General features: G+C 43.4%; 1 protein-coding gene across 8 annotated transcripts in view; it reads left to right on the top strand.

Annotated features, from left to right (window-relative positions):
• LOC309369677 (uncharacterized protein) overlaps nucleotides 1–16,523 on the top strand; it is a 204,862-nt gene that overhangs the window by 83,875 nt on the left and 104,464 nt on the right. For 7 of the 8 annotated variants that reach the window (XR_014168245.1, XM_081910710.1, XM_081910709.1 and 4 more), the window contains exon 5: nucleotides 15,714–15,836. The exons of the other annotated variant lie outside the window; for it this stretch is intronic. Coding sequence is in view for 6 of the 7 variants with exons in the window: in XM_081910710.1 (XP_081766836.1) it covers nucleotides 15,714–15,836 (123 nt within the window). In the remaining variant the exon portion in view is untranslated. The remainder of the gene's footprint in view (nucleotides 1–15,713; nucleotides 15,837–16,523) is intronic. 8 annotated transcript variants of the gene reach the window in all.

The raw sequence follows: 16,523 nt of genomic DNA, 5'->3' as shown, positions 1-16,523 counted from the left end.
TACACTATTTTGAATAAATGAGTTCCAAATTTTATTATACTTGTCCATCCAAAGTCTACGTCTATAAGCAATCTACTCATAGGTGGCAAATGGTACTGAAAGATATATAAATGTTTTAGACTCTACCGGAAATCCATCCAATTCTGGTGTTTTACCATTTGCCATTTGCCATTTTAAAAACTATTTACGTAATCTCCACCTCGGATAGTGGAGCTAATAAAAGTTGTGGTTTTTTGTATCTTCTAAATATGGCAAGATGTTATTTTTTAAAGAAAGGCATCTATATCCTCATCTGATACATTTCTAGTTTGCTATATAATTCTGAATACAATTTTTTAAATTGACCATTAATAGCCATTGAAGTTTTGTAAATTTCACCTGTTTCACCTCTAATAATTGGAATCATTGCCTTTTCTTTCTTTTGCTTTAAGTGATTAGCCAAAATCTTACCCGGTCTTTCACTATTCTCCCAACATCTCTGTCATAAACATGTTAGTACAAATTCTGTCTGCTGGAGATACTATAGCTTTTAGTTCATATTTCTTTATTTCCCCTGTACAAAATAGTAGACGGACATCTAACCATCAGTGCCCATAAGTGTTTTCAATTCATCTTTCAAATTATTCCCACTTTTGTTTGCATGTAGCAAACTTAGGTGACAGTCAGTATCTTAAGACGGACAGGAAAGCATACAATATTATTGTTCCACTGTGCTTATACAGATGCTTTGTATTGGTGAGACTCCTGTGTCTAAGGGCTAAAAATAAATATTCCACATGACTAAAGCTTTGCTGTTGTCATCGCAGGATGGAGCATCAAAGAGAAATGGCACTTTGCTTTGGTGGAAAATGCAAATGGAGAGATGCAAAATTCCGTTTGTCAACGGGGGTAAATGAATTTGCTATGGCTGTACATGAGCAGTAGCTGGCTGAGGCACAGTCGGCTCATGGAGTCAAATCCAGACCAGGCTGAGAAAGCTTTGGTATTACTCTTGGCCCCAGTGCAAATCATTTTTATCAGCTGAGCCAGACTTGGAAATTAAGCAGCCTTTCATTTCTGCTTGTGATCACCTTTGACATCTGACAAGCATGAAGACATGAGATTGCATACTATTATCGATGTAACTTGAAAACTATTGAGCTGCTTTCCTACACTTGTGCAGAACCAGAAGACATGCGGTATATGTTATAGTGCACTGAACAGAATTTGTTGTAATAAGAAAAAATTAGCCCAGTATCTATACTGCATCGCTGTGACTCTGTTTCACTTTTTGCTTTGATTGGATAGATGTTTCAATAGATCTTTATATTATTTTTATAGTGAGCAGATATACTTTAAGATTGTACACCTATTTTGCACTGAGTAGTAATTTCAGTTTCCAGAAATTATAAAAGGCTACCCAAAGCTGCGTAAAGGAATATTCGCTTAAAAGCATACTAGTCTATCAGGAGCAGTACGGCACAACCTTTATTGGAAGTGAAAATGCTTTATTAGCAAAGACAAGGCTGAATCATATTTCAACACACACAGTGCAGCTCCTGTGTCTTTTTGCACATACATTGTTTGGGGCAGTGAACAGGTGATTCCCCCCACCCCGTGGTAAACTCATCCTGTTGAAGTCACAGGAGCTTTCCATGGGGGAAGGAGGTGATTGACAACTCTACCTGAGTGAGCTCCCCAAACCTAGTCCTAGCCTGCTGGAGGCTTGCAGGAGAAGCAGATATCGCCCAGTCACAAATCCAAGTCAAGCGGCAAGCATACAGGACCTTGGATAGCTCCAGGTGCCCCCATAAGGCAGCTACCAGAGATGTTATCTCTGCAGGGAGTTGGAGCCAACTGAAGCCTGGCTAGATTGGAGTCTGATAGGGTTTGCCTCCCTGGAGAAGCTAGCTGGTTGGCTGGCTAAAAGCCCCTCAGCTTATATTGCAGCAACAACAACAACAACAACAACAACAACAACAACAACAACAATAATAATAATAATAATAATTTATTCATACCCCACCCATCTGGCTGGGTTTCCCCAGCCACTCTGGGCGGCTTCCAACAAAATATTAAAAATACATTAAAACATCAAACATTAAAAACATCCCTAAACAGGGCTGCCTTCACATGTCTTCTAAAAGTCAGATGGTTGTTTATTTCCTTGACATCTGATGGGAGGGCATTCCACAGGGCGGGCGCCACTACCGAGAAGACCCTCTGCATTGTTTCCTGTAAGTTCACTTTTTGCAGTGAGGGAACCATCAGAAGGCCCTCGGAGCTGGACCTCAGTGCCCAGGCAGAATGATGGGGGTGGAGACGCTCCTTCAGGTATATACATTTGCCTTCTGCAAGGCCGCAGAGACAGAAGTAACGCAGGGGACTCATGCTCTGAATCAGAGGATGGTGGCAAGACTGTGACCTCTGGCTAGGAGGGCCCTAAATGAGTTTTCTACCCAAAGAAGTAGCCCAAACATTGTCTAAGTCCTTCACCACATTCTGCTAAGTATCTAACTTGTGGATTGCATACTGCTGCTCCATTTCATAGCTTTTTTAAAAAAGTGTTTAAAAATACAATATCAAAGGCTAGGAATGTACCCAGAAGTCATTGGGGTAAGAAAAATCCTCCTTTGTGGCTGGTTGCGCAAAAATGCAGCTGGCAGGTTTTCTTCAAAAGGGAACTTATCCCTTTTGGATACCTTGAAAATGATAAATTACTTTTCTTCCCCCTCCCAAATTTGTACCATCTGTCCTTCATGTGTGCGCCCAAACAGGAGCATTTTGCTAAAACGTGCTTGATTTCAGTCGTGCCCCTTTGGCCACAGATTGACGAGGAAGCTTCCCTAACCTAATTAGGCTATTGAAATATCAGGGAATAATAGCTTCCCCTCGAGTCTGTCTCTTAAGTTTTAAATAGGGAAGATAATTAGATCCTCATCTATGTGTTGTTTTGTCCTTGAAGGGAAAGAGCTACTGCTTAAAACACACACACACAGACACACACTTTGGATAAAATGCACTCCTAATAGCTATGACATTCTACCTCCGCTAGTTCTTCTGAAACGTCACATTAAATAAACTAATTAGGGCACATAATTCATTTCCAAAATGGTTAGATGATTTGCCTACCCCCAAAATGCTGCATGATTTACAACTCCATCCTAAGGATTGCGTTGTGGCATATTTCCCTCGCTTTCTAGCATGAAGGCAAGAGCTGTGGTTGCACTGCTGTTTTCTGTTGCAGTACCCGATCAATATAAATAAATAGACAGTATGCTCATCCCTAACTAATGTCAAACCATGGAAGAGATTTATAATCAAGTGTACCCCCTTTTCTTTACCCATATTAGTGAAAGTGAAGGGATGGAGACAAAGTGATGCTCATAAGGACTGCTTTGGAATCCTTAAACCCAGCCCATCACGCCTGATTTTAGGATGCCTGTTGAAGGGGGCTTTGTCTCAAACCCGAGTCTCCAAAATCCAGGTCTCAGCTGTTGTGCTTTGGTTCCCCTCCAGACCAAACATATTAGACTCTGTGGATTCAGGACATCCTCTAAGCAACAGCTCTCACTTGAATTCAGTCAGTTGACCCCACCACTTTGAACATTATCATGTGACCAAGCGTAAGAACCCACCAGGCCTGATAATACCCTTCAAGTTCAAGTTGGCTTCTCAGTCTGAGCCACTGATCTCCTCAAAGAGCCACCCAGTCTTCCTTGGTTCACCTATTGTTCCTAATTTGAAATCTCTTCAACCACATCAACCACCTCTAGCCCTGTGAGTCCTTGTTGCTCATGACAGAACCAGGGCCCTCAGCTAGGGTGGCCATGTGTCCTTACTTTGCAAGGGACAGTCCTCTAATTTGAATAGCTATCAGGGAACATATCCTATATCTGAAGGGCTGTCTGGTTTAAAGATAAGGAACCCTAAGAAGAGAGACATGCAGGGGCCTTCAAGTTGGTCAGGAACAGTTAGCACCAAACAGCACACTGAGCAGGCACTCAAGTCTCCAGTCACTGCTTGCCGCAATATGGTGATGTATTTTCATATTTCCGCCTAAATTGCAACAATCATTTCCAAATCTGCATATACAATGGTACCTCAGGTTACATACGCTTCAGGTTACAGACTCCACTAACACAGAAATAGTACCTTGGGTTAAGAACTTTGCTTCAGGATGAGAACAGAAATTTTGCTCTGGTGGTGCGGCAGCAACGGGAGGCCCCATTAGCTAAAGTGGTGCTTCAGGTTAACAACAGTTTCAGGTTAACAACGGACCTCCGGAACGAATTAGGTACTTAACCCGAGGTACCACTGTATACATATAAATTCAGCACATTTGATTTTTTTAATGCAAATTGGTGCCCTTTATATTTCGTCCTCATTTTTGATTATGCATAAGCGGCTCCCCTACCCCAGATGTGGCCTGCCCCAAAGCTCAGATGGGGCCTCCTACTGAAACAGGGTGGCCCAGCCTTCATAGACTGGAAGGACAGATTGCTCTTGTCAGTGGTATGAACTGATAGTCGGCCAAGGACCGAGTGGACATGGTTCAGTTTGCCATTCCCTAAATGGGGCCTTTGTGTTTGGTCTTATATTTGAAATTGGCTTACAGATCCAGAAAAAAAAGGTATGGATATTTCCTACATGTGGTGCAATCCTGAGCATGTCTGCTCAAAAGGAAGTTCCATTTGGTTTAATTGGACTTCATAAGTGTGCAGTATTCATTGTAATGTTATTCCCTAGATTTATTAAAGCAACTTGACCTTTAACAGGACAGAAAGTAGAGTTTTTTGTGTGTGTTTGTTTGTTTGTTTGTTTGTTTGTTTGTAAAATGATTATCGGGGCAGAAATGTTAAGGAGTCTTGCTGTGAGTGGTGGGGGAAGGTGGCAGATGGCCAAATCTTATAATCTAGCCCTAGCTGTTTCTCCTCCTCTTCTTGCCATCTGTCACTTAATCAGGAAATTCAAGCAGCAAGCTCCAGGCTTCCCTCTTACTTAAGATACACTATGCAATCTCCTTCTGTAGGGCTAAAGGTTCCATCAGGCTACAGCCAAAATACCAGTTTTCAGGCAAATAATACTTGGTGGTTGTATTTTTATTTTCTATTTTCTGGTAATTCAAGGTTTTAAAAACTGGTTTGAAATTTGTATTATAAATTGCTTTAACCCACCTGGTACCTTAGGATGGTGTTTCATTGGCATTTTGTTGGAGGCAAGGATTAGACCACCACCCCTTCTTTCCATTCTCTACAGAGGAGATGCACAAATAGCTTTTCTTTTTGATTTGCATGGCATTTTCCTGCTTTAATTAGAGTGGCATTAATGGTGACATTTTTGGACCATTTTGTGGTCCTGCTTCTTCCCCAGCTTTTTCAGATGTGGCAGCCATTTTGTGTTCTGCCGTGCTTCCATGGCAGCCATTTTGACTAGTCATTGCATCGCTTTCTCAAAATTCCAGGCGTGCCCATTTGACTGTAAATGTGAAGCAAAATGTACCCAGCGGCTCTCTCCAAGAACCTGTTTCCTTGGAACATTATACCATGTCATTTTTGTTAGAAATATTTCAGCTGTTTTATAATTTCATTAATAATATAAAAGAAGTATGCATCCAACTGAGAAGAGTAATTGCATGCTGAGAAAGTCCTACTTAATACAGAAAAGGCTCACAGAATGATGGTACTCAGCTCTGATTTTCCGTACCCTTAGAAAAAAAATGATTTTTGTAGATGAGGGTTTTAGAAAACAGGTTGTGTCCATGTATTCTGCAGTAGAGGCATATATTCTTAATGAACATTATTCTCATTTATCCTTTTCATTCAGAATGAATGATATCTGTAAAGCTATTGGATGAGTGTGGATCTGCTCTTGGACTCCTTTTCCATTTTCACTGAGATCCAATATTTTAAAGTATTTTTAATGCTTTATATTATATACTGCTGTAAGTCAACCAGAGATGGTCTGATGTCTGAATACAAATAAATGAATATGAACCAACAGAGTGTCATTCAAGTGTAAGGGAGCAAAAAAAATTCATAAATGAGTTTTCCAAAACCTGGAACTAGTATTATATTAAATGATACTATGGCAATGGGCTGGGGGAAGAGGGAGAATCAGGATAGCAGAACCCAGCACGTAATACTCTGGTGTTGGTGGCACTGCTATATTATTCTTTCTAAATGCATTTAGTGTGCTATGATGATGCAGAAAGATCAATGTGAACTTTGTCATTGATTTTGTGAGGACAAAGCCTGCACTATCAGTAGATGCTGTTTAATATGCTGATAGATATAATTTCCAATTAAGTTTGTTTTCTTTTTGTTTGATTTGACTAAATCAGACTAGAAGCAGAAGATTAGCTGTGCTGCAAATCACCTTGCTTATGTCAATGGGACTGCTGGGTGTAAAATGCTTATCGGAACCCTTATCGACTTGGCTTCAGACACAGTTTTGGAGCCAAAGCTGTCCCAGTTCCCCTTAGTGAATCACCAGAAAGCTAAGACCCTGTGATTCTGATGATTCTCTGAGCAGCATTTGATGCTATTAACCATGGTATCCTTCTGGGCTACTTCACTCTGAAGCCGTGTTCGAAATTAGCCAGGAGCCAGGCGTGTTTTGCTACTGGAGCAGGTCCAATTGCGACTACGTGGAGATCTTTGGGCACCAGTTTGGCGACCACAGTTTAAAAACCTCTGTTTTACTCCATAGTTGATACCATTTCCAATTCCCCTGTGTGTGTTTCTCCTTCTTGCATTGGGACAAGCGAATTGCTGTAAGAGCAAGGTACAGTGAAGTGCCTGAGATCATAAAATCATAGAATTATAGCATTGGAAGGGATCCCGAGGGTCATTTAGTCCAACCCCCTGGTGAATAAGCCTTCTTTTGAGGTGACTGCAACCTAGTCAAGGTGTCTTTGGATGCCTAGCTTATATACCTGAGTTTCTGTCAATTCTCTGAAGTGTTGTGGCCTGCAGCTCTGCCCTGTGGAACTTGTCTGGTGGGATTCCACAAGATTCTATTTTTGCCCTCATGCTTTTTAACATCTTCGTGAAACCTCTGTGTGTGATCCTTTGGAGGTTTGGGGTGAAGTATAAAAAATGTAGCACAACGTTCAGCTTTTTCTCCTTTTCAACAGTGCAAAGGGAAGGAGTGATGAGTTTTTCTCAGGGGGAAGTGAAGGATAGTGGCAGCTTTTACAGTGGTGGGAATCGCTTGCTAGTGCTTTGGGTGCTGAAATAAATGCATGACTACTGCTGTAAGGTGGCAGTGCAGAAAGGGAAGGCTCTAGTTACACAGAGCATGCATGTGGCTGTTAACATCAACAGGAACTATTAGCTAGGTAGCCATTCACTTCCACAGGGCTTACTGAGCCTCTTCCTGCCTCCTCCGCCACCTTGCAACATTCAACAGTAAGGACAGTTTTTCTCCTCACCTCTTTGAGCACCATTGTTGATGTACTAGTTGGGGTGATTAAAAAACCCTGAAACTCAAGTGTAGAGAAGATGGAGGTGCCTGGTGCTGATTAGTTGAACTTAAAAGCTTCTAAGTGTCAAACACTCTAACCTATTTTCCAGGGACAACCCCAGATTTATAGAAGCTTGTCCTGGTTTCTGATTTGATCCTGGATTGTCATGCTTTCCCTTAGGACATCCTTATTTTCATCAGAGAAATGTTGAAGGATATGGAATGTGACACCATTTCTAATAGGCTTTAAAAGAAAAGAAAAGAAAAACTAAAAGACTGGTAAGAGTAAAAATGTCTGTGCTTGGTGCCAAAAGGAAAATAAGGTTGGTACCAGTTGGGCCTCTTTGGGGAAGGAATTTCATTAGACATGGCAGCACCACTGAGAAATCTCAGCATATGCTGAGATCTATTTAAAAAATGCCTTATTCTAAGATTCTTCCTTGCCTGCGATAATATTAAGATTGATAATAGCAAAGCTTTTTCAATAGTCCCACTGTCCCAGGGACACAGGTGGCGCTGTGGGTTAAACCACAGAGCCTAGGGCTTGCCAATCAGAAGGTCGGCGGTTTGAATCCCCGTGACGGGGTGAGCTCCCATTGCTCGGTCCCTGCTCCTGCCAACCTAGCAATTCGAAAGCACATCAAAGTGCAAGTAGATAAATAGGTACTGCTCCAGCAGGAAGGTAAACGGCATTTCCGTGCGCTGCTCTGGTTCGCCAGAAGCGGCTTAGTCATGCTGGCCACATGACCCGGAAGCTGTACGCCAGCTCCCTCGGCCAATAAAGCGAGATGAGCACTGCAACCCCAGAATCGGCCACGACTGGACCTAACGGTCAGGGGTCCCTTTACCTTTACCTTAGTGTCCCAGTAGGCTGATTTGACCTCCAGCTTCTGAAGATTGGCTAAATTTTTTTTTTTTTAAATCAGCAGGCACTCAGGAGGTTATGCGTATGCTATTTTAATGATTTTTCCCCCAGTCTTGTTTCAGCTCTTTTGTTGGGTTTTGAGGTTTTATTGCATTGCAGTGTCAATTATTAAGATCGTATTGATCCGTATGATTGTTTGGTTTTTGCTGTTATCTCATAAACTGCCTCAAGAGTCTATTTGGGCTACCTTGCAGGGTGTAAATGTAAATGTGTAAAGGTTTGTGCTTGCAATCCTTGAAATTTATTGGAGTTTGGCCTTGATTTCACTGGGAAGTGGATTGCAGTCGGGATTTTTTTAAGAAGCAGAGCCTTTTTAAACATACCAACAAAATTACAACTGCTTCCCCCCCTCTGCTTATAATAATAGCATGTTGGTGAGGTGTCTGTAGATTTATGGGGCAATAAAACTGTGGCGATAATTTGGAGAGAAAAAATTGCAGGCTCTGTGTCAAGCAATACATGGGCAGGATTTGACAGGTGATTTTCTTCTGTAAAACTACTCCAAAGGAACCTGAGCACTTAGCAGCTGCAATGATGAGATGCAATTCAGAAACTTTACTGTATTTCATAAACCAACAAAAGACACATTTCAGGTTTTTGTGCTTATGGCACAGGTGCAAATAAAAACATTTTTTTGAGCACAGACTGGGAGGAGGAGGTTTCAGAAGCTGAAGAGGTAACAGGGTTTAGTGAACAGAAAGAGGCTGGGACAGGAACAGAAAGAGGTTGAGAGCAGGCCAGAATCAGAGGCAAGAGAGCAGGAGGCCAGGAGACAGGCTGCTGAAGAAGCCAGGGAATCTTCCTCTTCTGCTGTTATCAGCTCTCCTTCCCCCGGTCTCCCAGAACACAGAAAAATGAAGAGGGAGGAGCAAAGAGAGACAAGATGATGAAGTCTTAGGCTTCTGGGGAAGAAACCGGTAGAAGAGCCTTAGAGAGCAGTGGGAAGGCAGGGACCTTCAGTCCTCGCAAGTGCCTCTTTGAGGCAAGGCCTACTGGGAAGAGTTGATCATGAGGTCTGCACTGTTTTGGTTCCTTTGAATAAAGAGTTTAATTCACTGACCCTGGTGTTGTTGTTATTGCTGACCTAATCCTGATTCCAGCGCCTGACATATTACTGGAATTATTCTCAGGCACACATTTTTCCTTTTCCTCCTTCTCTCAGGACCAGTCCAGCAGTTGTCCAAGACACAGAGGTTGAGGGACTAGCTCAGACCAGAGTTCCCAAGCCTAGGTCCATCATGGGACCAACACACTTGCCTCTAATGGCTTTGCACTTCACAGAAATGATGTGGTGTGCCAGGCATGAGCTCATGGAAAGGCAATGGACAGCTGGGCTTCATTGACTGCCCATTTGAGGCTCTGCAGATCTACCAGCTGCCAACATCCCTTGTCTCCAAGCATTGAGACATTGACAAAAACCCTGCCTGTTCCCTGTCTGTCTTCTCCCTCTCCACCAACTGTTTGCTGGATTTGTACCTTCTTAACTTGCCTGTGAAGTCTGTTTTGTCAGGACATGACACCCCCTCTGCACACAGGAGCTCATTTATTTATTTATTTGTTTGTTTATTTATTTATAGTTTTCAGTAAACCGCAGCTTCAGTTTATGTCCAAATTCATGAAACTGTGGTTTGTTTTAACTGTGCTTGGTTAACAAACCAGTATCTGAAACCATATTTTAATTCTGGTTCATTCAGACTAACCTTAGTTAAACTATAGTTTCCCAAGTTCAGATACAGTGGTACCTCGGGTTACATATGCTTCAGGTTACAGATGCTTCAGGTTACAGACTCCACTAACCCAGATATAGTACCTCGGGTTAAGAACTTTGCTTCAGGATGAGAACAGAAATCATGTGGTGGCGGTGGGAGGCCCCATTAGCTAAAGTGGTACTTCAGGTTAAGAACAGTTTCAGGTTAAGAACAGACCTCCAGAATGAATTAAATACTTAACCCGAGGTACCACTGTATAGCAGGAAACTGAGGGTTATTCAAAACCAAAAGTGGAAGCCTTCATTTTCCCTCCTCTCACACATAGGAGGAAAAGAGTTTCAACTCAGAGGCTCATCCGCATAACATGAAACCATGATTCAGCATTTCATCTGAACTGGGTTATAGTATCTATTTAATTTGAAATATATTGGTGCATATTATATACTTTCTTTTTTTGCAAAAAGAGGCTTTTCTTATTTTTATTTATGGCTTTTGTATTCCTCATAACCTAAATTATTCTGGGTGGCTTTCAATATGTACACAGTGTAAAGTTTTGTATTATCAATAACAATTAATTTTCACCATACATTCTCCTAGGTCATGTCCTCTTCTGCATATTGTGATGGGGAATTGTTAACCTTCGAAAATACACAATGTGACACCACTCCACAGATGCGGGAAATATATAAGCCAATTTAAGTGTCTCAAATTTCAGTGTCAGAACTAGCATGTCTCTATTTCTGTAGAAAAAAACACACGAGGAAAACAATGTGCTATTTGGAGACTATTTCTCACATCATGGTGAGCAATGCCTGTTGTCAAGACACAAGGCAGTAATGTGAGAAGCATCGTTCAGGCAGGAAGAGTTGAGAAGCAACTCCAGAGGTCTGAATATTTGATCAAAATGGGCTGTGCTTCTCAAGGCAGGTTTTTACATCTCTTTGGAATCAGGAGTACACATATGTAAGAAGCAGCTTCCATGAGGGTTGCTTTGTCTTGTGGGGGGTGTCTCAGTTGTCTCAGTTCAAAAACATTTTTCTGCATCCGTCTTTCATTCCATTGAGATCATTATCTGGGGCCTTCTGAGTGCTCTTGATGCATGAAGTTCAGTAAATTGAGATGGAGCCATTTTAGCAGTGGCACCTTGCCCTTGGACTTTGGACTTTCCAGGGAACCCTGCCTGATGCCCTCATTACTACCATTTGGGTGGCAGGCAAAGGCTGCTCTGTTTCCCCAGGCTTTTAATAACTGCCAGTCTTAATGGTTTTAACTTGGAGCAGCTTTTGATCTCTTACCTGAACAGACTGTCATTCTTTCATTCCACTGTATTAATCTATTTATCTTGTTTTATGACGTTCCATTTTTTGTTGTACCTTTACCGTATCTTAACACTTCATTAGCTTCCACGAGTAACTCAAAATGTTGAATTATCATATGGCTGGCTTATTTACTGAAGTAAATCATTCATAATAATTTTGGGCTCTAGCCTTGTGCCAGATTTGTCGCTGGTTATTGGAACACCAGTAGGGTAGTTGATAGCCACTACCTGAAATTATTGTGGGCTTTGTTTATGGGCTGTGCCACTGAGAATGTGAACACTTTAGCAGAGCTTATTCCACCCCAATAGTTTATTACAGGTCCAGTGAGCTATGACATTCACCAAAGTCAGCTTATTATGGTTCACAGAACGCGTTAGCCCCATGAGTGTGGTCGCTGAAACAGAGACCAACTTAACATCTAGCAAAATTAAAAAGAAATTCCAGGGTGGCAAGATTTTAAGTCTGTGATCATATGATAATTTCTGCAAGCTTTCTCCTTGCTCCCATTCCATGTGTGTGCTCTAAATCACCTTTTATTCCAAAAGGGTCTATTAAAGCTCTGCTCTTGTTTTAGGGAGGGTGTGTGTTAGAATGGCACTAAATGCAATTTACTTTGCTAAATGAAAAAGGGTTGCAGCGTTTGTAACTTTTTAGTTTAAAGGAAAGGCAAGTAAGAAGCGACAGATAGAAGCTTGTAAAATTACCGTATTTTTCGCTCTATAGGACGCACCGGACCATATGAGGGGAAGAACAGGAAAAAAATTTTTTTCTTGTTCTCCCCCTCAAAAACAAGGTGCGTTCAAGGTGCGTTCAAGAGCAGGTCAGGGAACAGTGCAAAGGCTGTGCGCAGCCTTGCCACTGCCCCCTCCTGAGCTTGTGGGGCAGCTGCACTCCAAAGGCTTGAGGCTTCAGGGACATCCTTTGTAGCCTCCGCAGGGCAGCGGGGTGGAGGAACCTCGCCGCCCTGTGGAGGCTTTGTGAGCCATCCCGAAGCTAGAACAGCGAGACAGAGGGCTGCGCAGCACCCCGTCTCGCTGTTTTGGCTTCGGAAACAGCCTTTCAAGCCTTTCAAGGACATATGAAAGAAAGCCACTTCTTCACGCCACGCAGTTAAACTGTGGAACTTGCTCCCATAGCAGGCAGGGATGGCCACTAATCTAGACGGCTTTAACAGAAGATTAGACCAATTCGTGGAGGAGAGAGCTGTCGATGTCTTCTAGCCGTGATGGCTACACACTACCTCCACAGTTGGAAGCATCAATGCTTCTGAATAGCAGTTGCTGGAAACCACAGGACAGGAGAGTGCTGTCAGAGCCGTCTTTCCCATTGGTCTTAGTGGTTCGTTGTGCCAGGGCGTCGGCCTCTCGGGGCACCCTAGCAAGTGGGGGAGCTGTGTGGCTTTGCCGGCAGCCTCCCCTTTCCCTGCACGCCTGTCAGCTGCACCCTACCAACTATATGCCTGGCGGGCATTCAGCTCCCTTCCCAAGCCTCTACAGCAGGAGAGCGGTCCCCACAGAGGCTTAGGATGGAAGCAGCTTCCCTCCCAAGCCTCTGCATCTGCTCAAGATGGCCCTGCTCTTGGTCATTGTCCTCTTCCTGCTTCCTGACAAAAAGGCGGTGTGCAGCCTTCCTGGGCTGCCTTCTCGGGCGCCCCAACACCAGAGAGCATGTCCGCCAGCACGTTTTCCTGCTTTATCGCCTCCACCACGCTGGGGATCGGGGGTGATGGGGGAGGCAGAGGACATTTTTCACCGCCCCCTCCCTTGTTTTGGAGTTGCCGGGGAGGGGGCAAGCAGGAGGGATCTTTGCACCATCACGCTGGATATGCTTAAGACGGCCCTGAGTGCTGTTGCGCTCATCCTCTGCTCCCTGGTTTCCCACAGGCATCTGGTTGGCCATTGTGAAGGTTCTTCTTATGCTCCTATGTTATCACACTGGTTTGACATTCCAACTTGTGAGCAGACTCCCTCATCCTGACTTAGGTGGAGATAGGCCAGTGTATGAGCCAGGACCCAGTTGGCTGAACTGAGTCTGGCAGATCTTAAGGCAGCATAAGCCCTAAAAGAGGGGAGTGGTAGGGGCAGGATCCTGACCTTGTTCATGCTTGGTGATGTGACCTGGCAACCCATAAAACATAGCTGTGCAGGAAAAATGGAAAGGATATCCAAAAAACAGCAGCGGTGCTTTTTCTTCTGCTACTGCTTGCCTTAACTAGTGGAGAGGTATTGGTTTGTTTTTGTTTTATTATCTATTATTTTTCTGTTGTGAACCACCCTGGGATCTTCGGATGAAGAGCATTATGCAAATTTAATAAATAAATAATAGTAACAATGGTTTCCCGGCTTGGGCCAGCTCAGTAGCTCAACACCCTTTACACCACCTTAATATAAAACAGTATGTTCTACTTTGATTTCCCATGCTTAGAGGATTGATCCATTAGTGATTTAAATCGTGATTTAAGCCATTGATTTAAACTACCTGTATTTAAATTAATCCACCCTGGGCTGCAGCCGGCTACTGAACTATAGTCTAGGTAAGACCCAGGGGTGCTTGATAATTGTGTAAGAAGGTCATTAGAGTCAGGTCCCGGATCAATTCCCGTTTGAAAGGCTGCAGCCAGTGAACGTCTCTGTCAATATTGTTCCTTTATCTGTACAAAATATTGTAGACATTGGAATGAGAAATCGTTGAGTTAAACACTTTTGCTTTGGTTTTCAAAGCTGCAGGGTTCTGATCTTTACCATCGAGTAGTTTTGAAAACTTTCTGCCTCGAATGCCGCAGCTGGAAAATTTATTTCTGGGCGTTGCTCTTAGACACACAAGTCAACCCGTTTATTTTCTGAAACGTCTGCGGTGTCAGTAGAAATGGCTTGAATGTCTGAGCAACATTGAATATTTGTTAAGATCCAGCTTGGTAAACTTGTTACATGTCAAGGCATTTTTCAAGAGGAGAGATTGGTTGCAACCTTGAGCGACAATGGATATGCAGAATGGATTCTGGTGAGAGAGGCTTTCAGCAGCTGTAAGTCAGAACCCTGGCCTTTAACTGCAGAACAGAGCCACAAAACATTACACTGCAGCCTGCAAAGAGGGGCCAGGGGCACTTTTTCATCAGTCCAATCTGAACGTTGGGATGGCACAACCAGTCGACAGCTGCTCCTCTGTGTTAGAATATGATCCTGTACCTGGAGGCCCAGGGACGCGGGTGGCACTGTGGGTTAAACCGCAGAAACAAGGACTTGCTGATCAGAAGGTTGGCGGTTCGAATCCCCATGATGGGGTGAGCTCCCATTGCTCGGTCCCAGCTCCTGCCAACCTAGCAGTTCGAAAGCACATCAAAGTGCAAGTAGATAAATAGGTACCGCTCCGGCGGGAAGGTAAACGGCGTTTCCGTACGCTGCTCTAGTTTGCCAGAAGCGGTTTAGTCATGCTGGCCACATGACCCGGAAGCAGTACGCCAGCTCCCTTGGCCAATAAAGCAAGATGAGCACCGCAACCCCAGAGTCGGTCACGACTGGACCTAATGGTCAGGGGTCCCTTTACCTTTACCTTACCTGGAGGCACAACAGTAAGAAAGGTCTGCATGACCCACCCACTCAGATGCACCCCACAAGCTGTAAATGACGGCCTGGCAGGTACTTAACATGCCAACCCATTCATGATAACTCCATGCAGACACGCCAAAACAGGAAGGTGATTCAGCTGCTGGTGGTCACCCTGCTTAATTAGTGATTTATGATTTGTTTTGGTTGGTGACAAGTTGTGCGGGTCTGCATGAGGTGGAGGAAGTGAGAGTCTGTGTGATTATGGAAGTCAGAGTCCTGGGCTAGGGCAGGGCAAACCTGGGTTCAAATCCCAACTCAGCTCGCTGGGTTACATTGAGCCAATCAGCCTAACCTACCTTGCAGTGTTGTTCTGATGATAAAAGAAGAAGAGGAGTTTGGATTTGATATCCCACTTTATCACTACCCGAAGGAGTCTCAAAGCGGCTAACATTCTCCTTTCCCTTCCTCCCCCACAACAAACACTCTGTGAGGTGAGTGGGGCTGAGAGACTTCAGAGAAGTGTGACTAGCCCAAGGTCACCCAGCAGCTGCATGTGGAGGAGCAGAGACACAAACTTGGTCCCCCAGATTACGAGTCTACTGCTCTTAACCACTACACCACACTGGCTCTCCAGTGAGGGAGACCTCCTTTGGATTTGCTAGCTGCTCTGATCACATTTCGGGTGCAAGGCAAAATAAACATGGCTAACCTTAACCGTTGTACATGCTGTTTTCTGTGTTCACCTTCATAAAAATGCTTCTCACCACAGATGTCAATGAATGTGCCATTGTCAATGGAGGATGTCAGGGCCAATGTTGCAATATGATTGGCAGCTACTACTGCAAATGTCCAGCTGGCCAGAAACTGAGAGAAGACCGGACATCTTGTGAAGGTAACAATCCATTCACTGTCTCTTGTTTAATCAGCAGTTTACTGAAGTGGAAAAATAGTGTTAGTTGTCTGGAAATCAAATGAAAGATATTCGTGCAAACTGTTGTTTTGAGAATGCTTATGTCTTGATTATGAAGCTGCAGTTGTAAAGGATATCTATTCAAAAAGAAAAATCTGAGTATAATTTGAATGGGTTCTTCCATGTTCCATTTTGACTCTGGAAGCCTGCTGACAGGGATTTGTCTTATACACATTGAACAGTGCCTAGTCAATTGCAGACACTTCTCAAATAAAATATAATGACAATGATTATCGCATTCTGGAGTTTCTGTTATCAGTGCCTCTACAGTAGCGTGACTGAGAAGATCAAATCAATAGCATGAAGCGAGATATAACAGCACAGATTGCGTAAAGATTTATCCAAGCAAAAATTAGGTTTGTTGATCGGAACACACAGACCAGGGATGGGGAACTTGTTGCCCTCCAGATGTTGCTGGACTACAACTCCCATCATCCATACCCAGCATGGCTGATGGTAAGAGATAATGGCACTTGTAATCCAACATCACTGGGCGGGCCACAGTTTCCTCTTCCCTACAGAGAACAGACCATCATCACCATAATCATAAATCTGACATTTTAGAAATAACATATAAACTGCATACTGCAGGTGAGGTGATACCATTGT

The sequence above is a fragment of the Podarcis melisellensis genome (assembly GCF_964234715.1).
Source record: "Podarcis melisellensis genome assembly, chromosome: 5".
In the NCBI taxonomy this organism is placed as follows: Eukaryota; Metazoa; Chordata; class Lepidosauria; order Squamata; family Lacertidae; genus Podarcis; species Podarcis melisellensis.
This window is presented reverse-complemented; position numbering and strand designations above follow the sequence as displayed.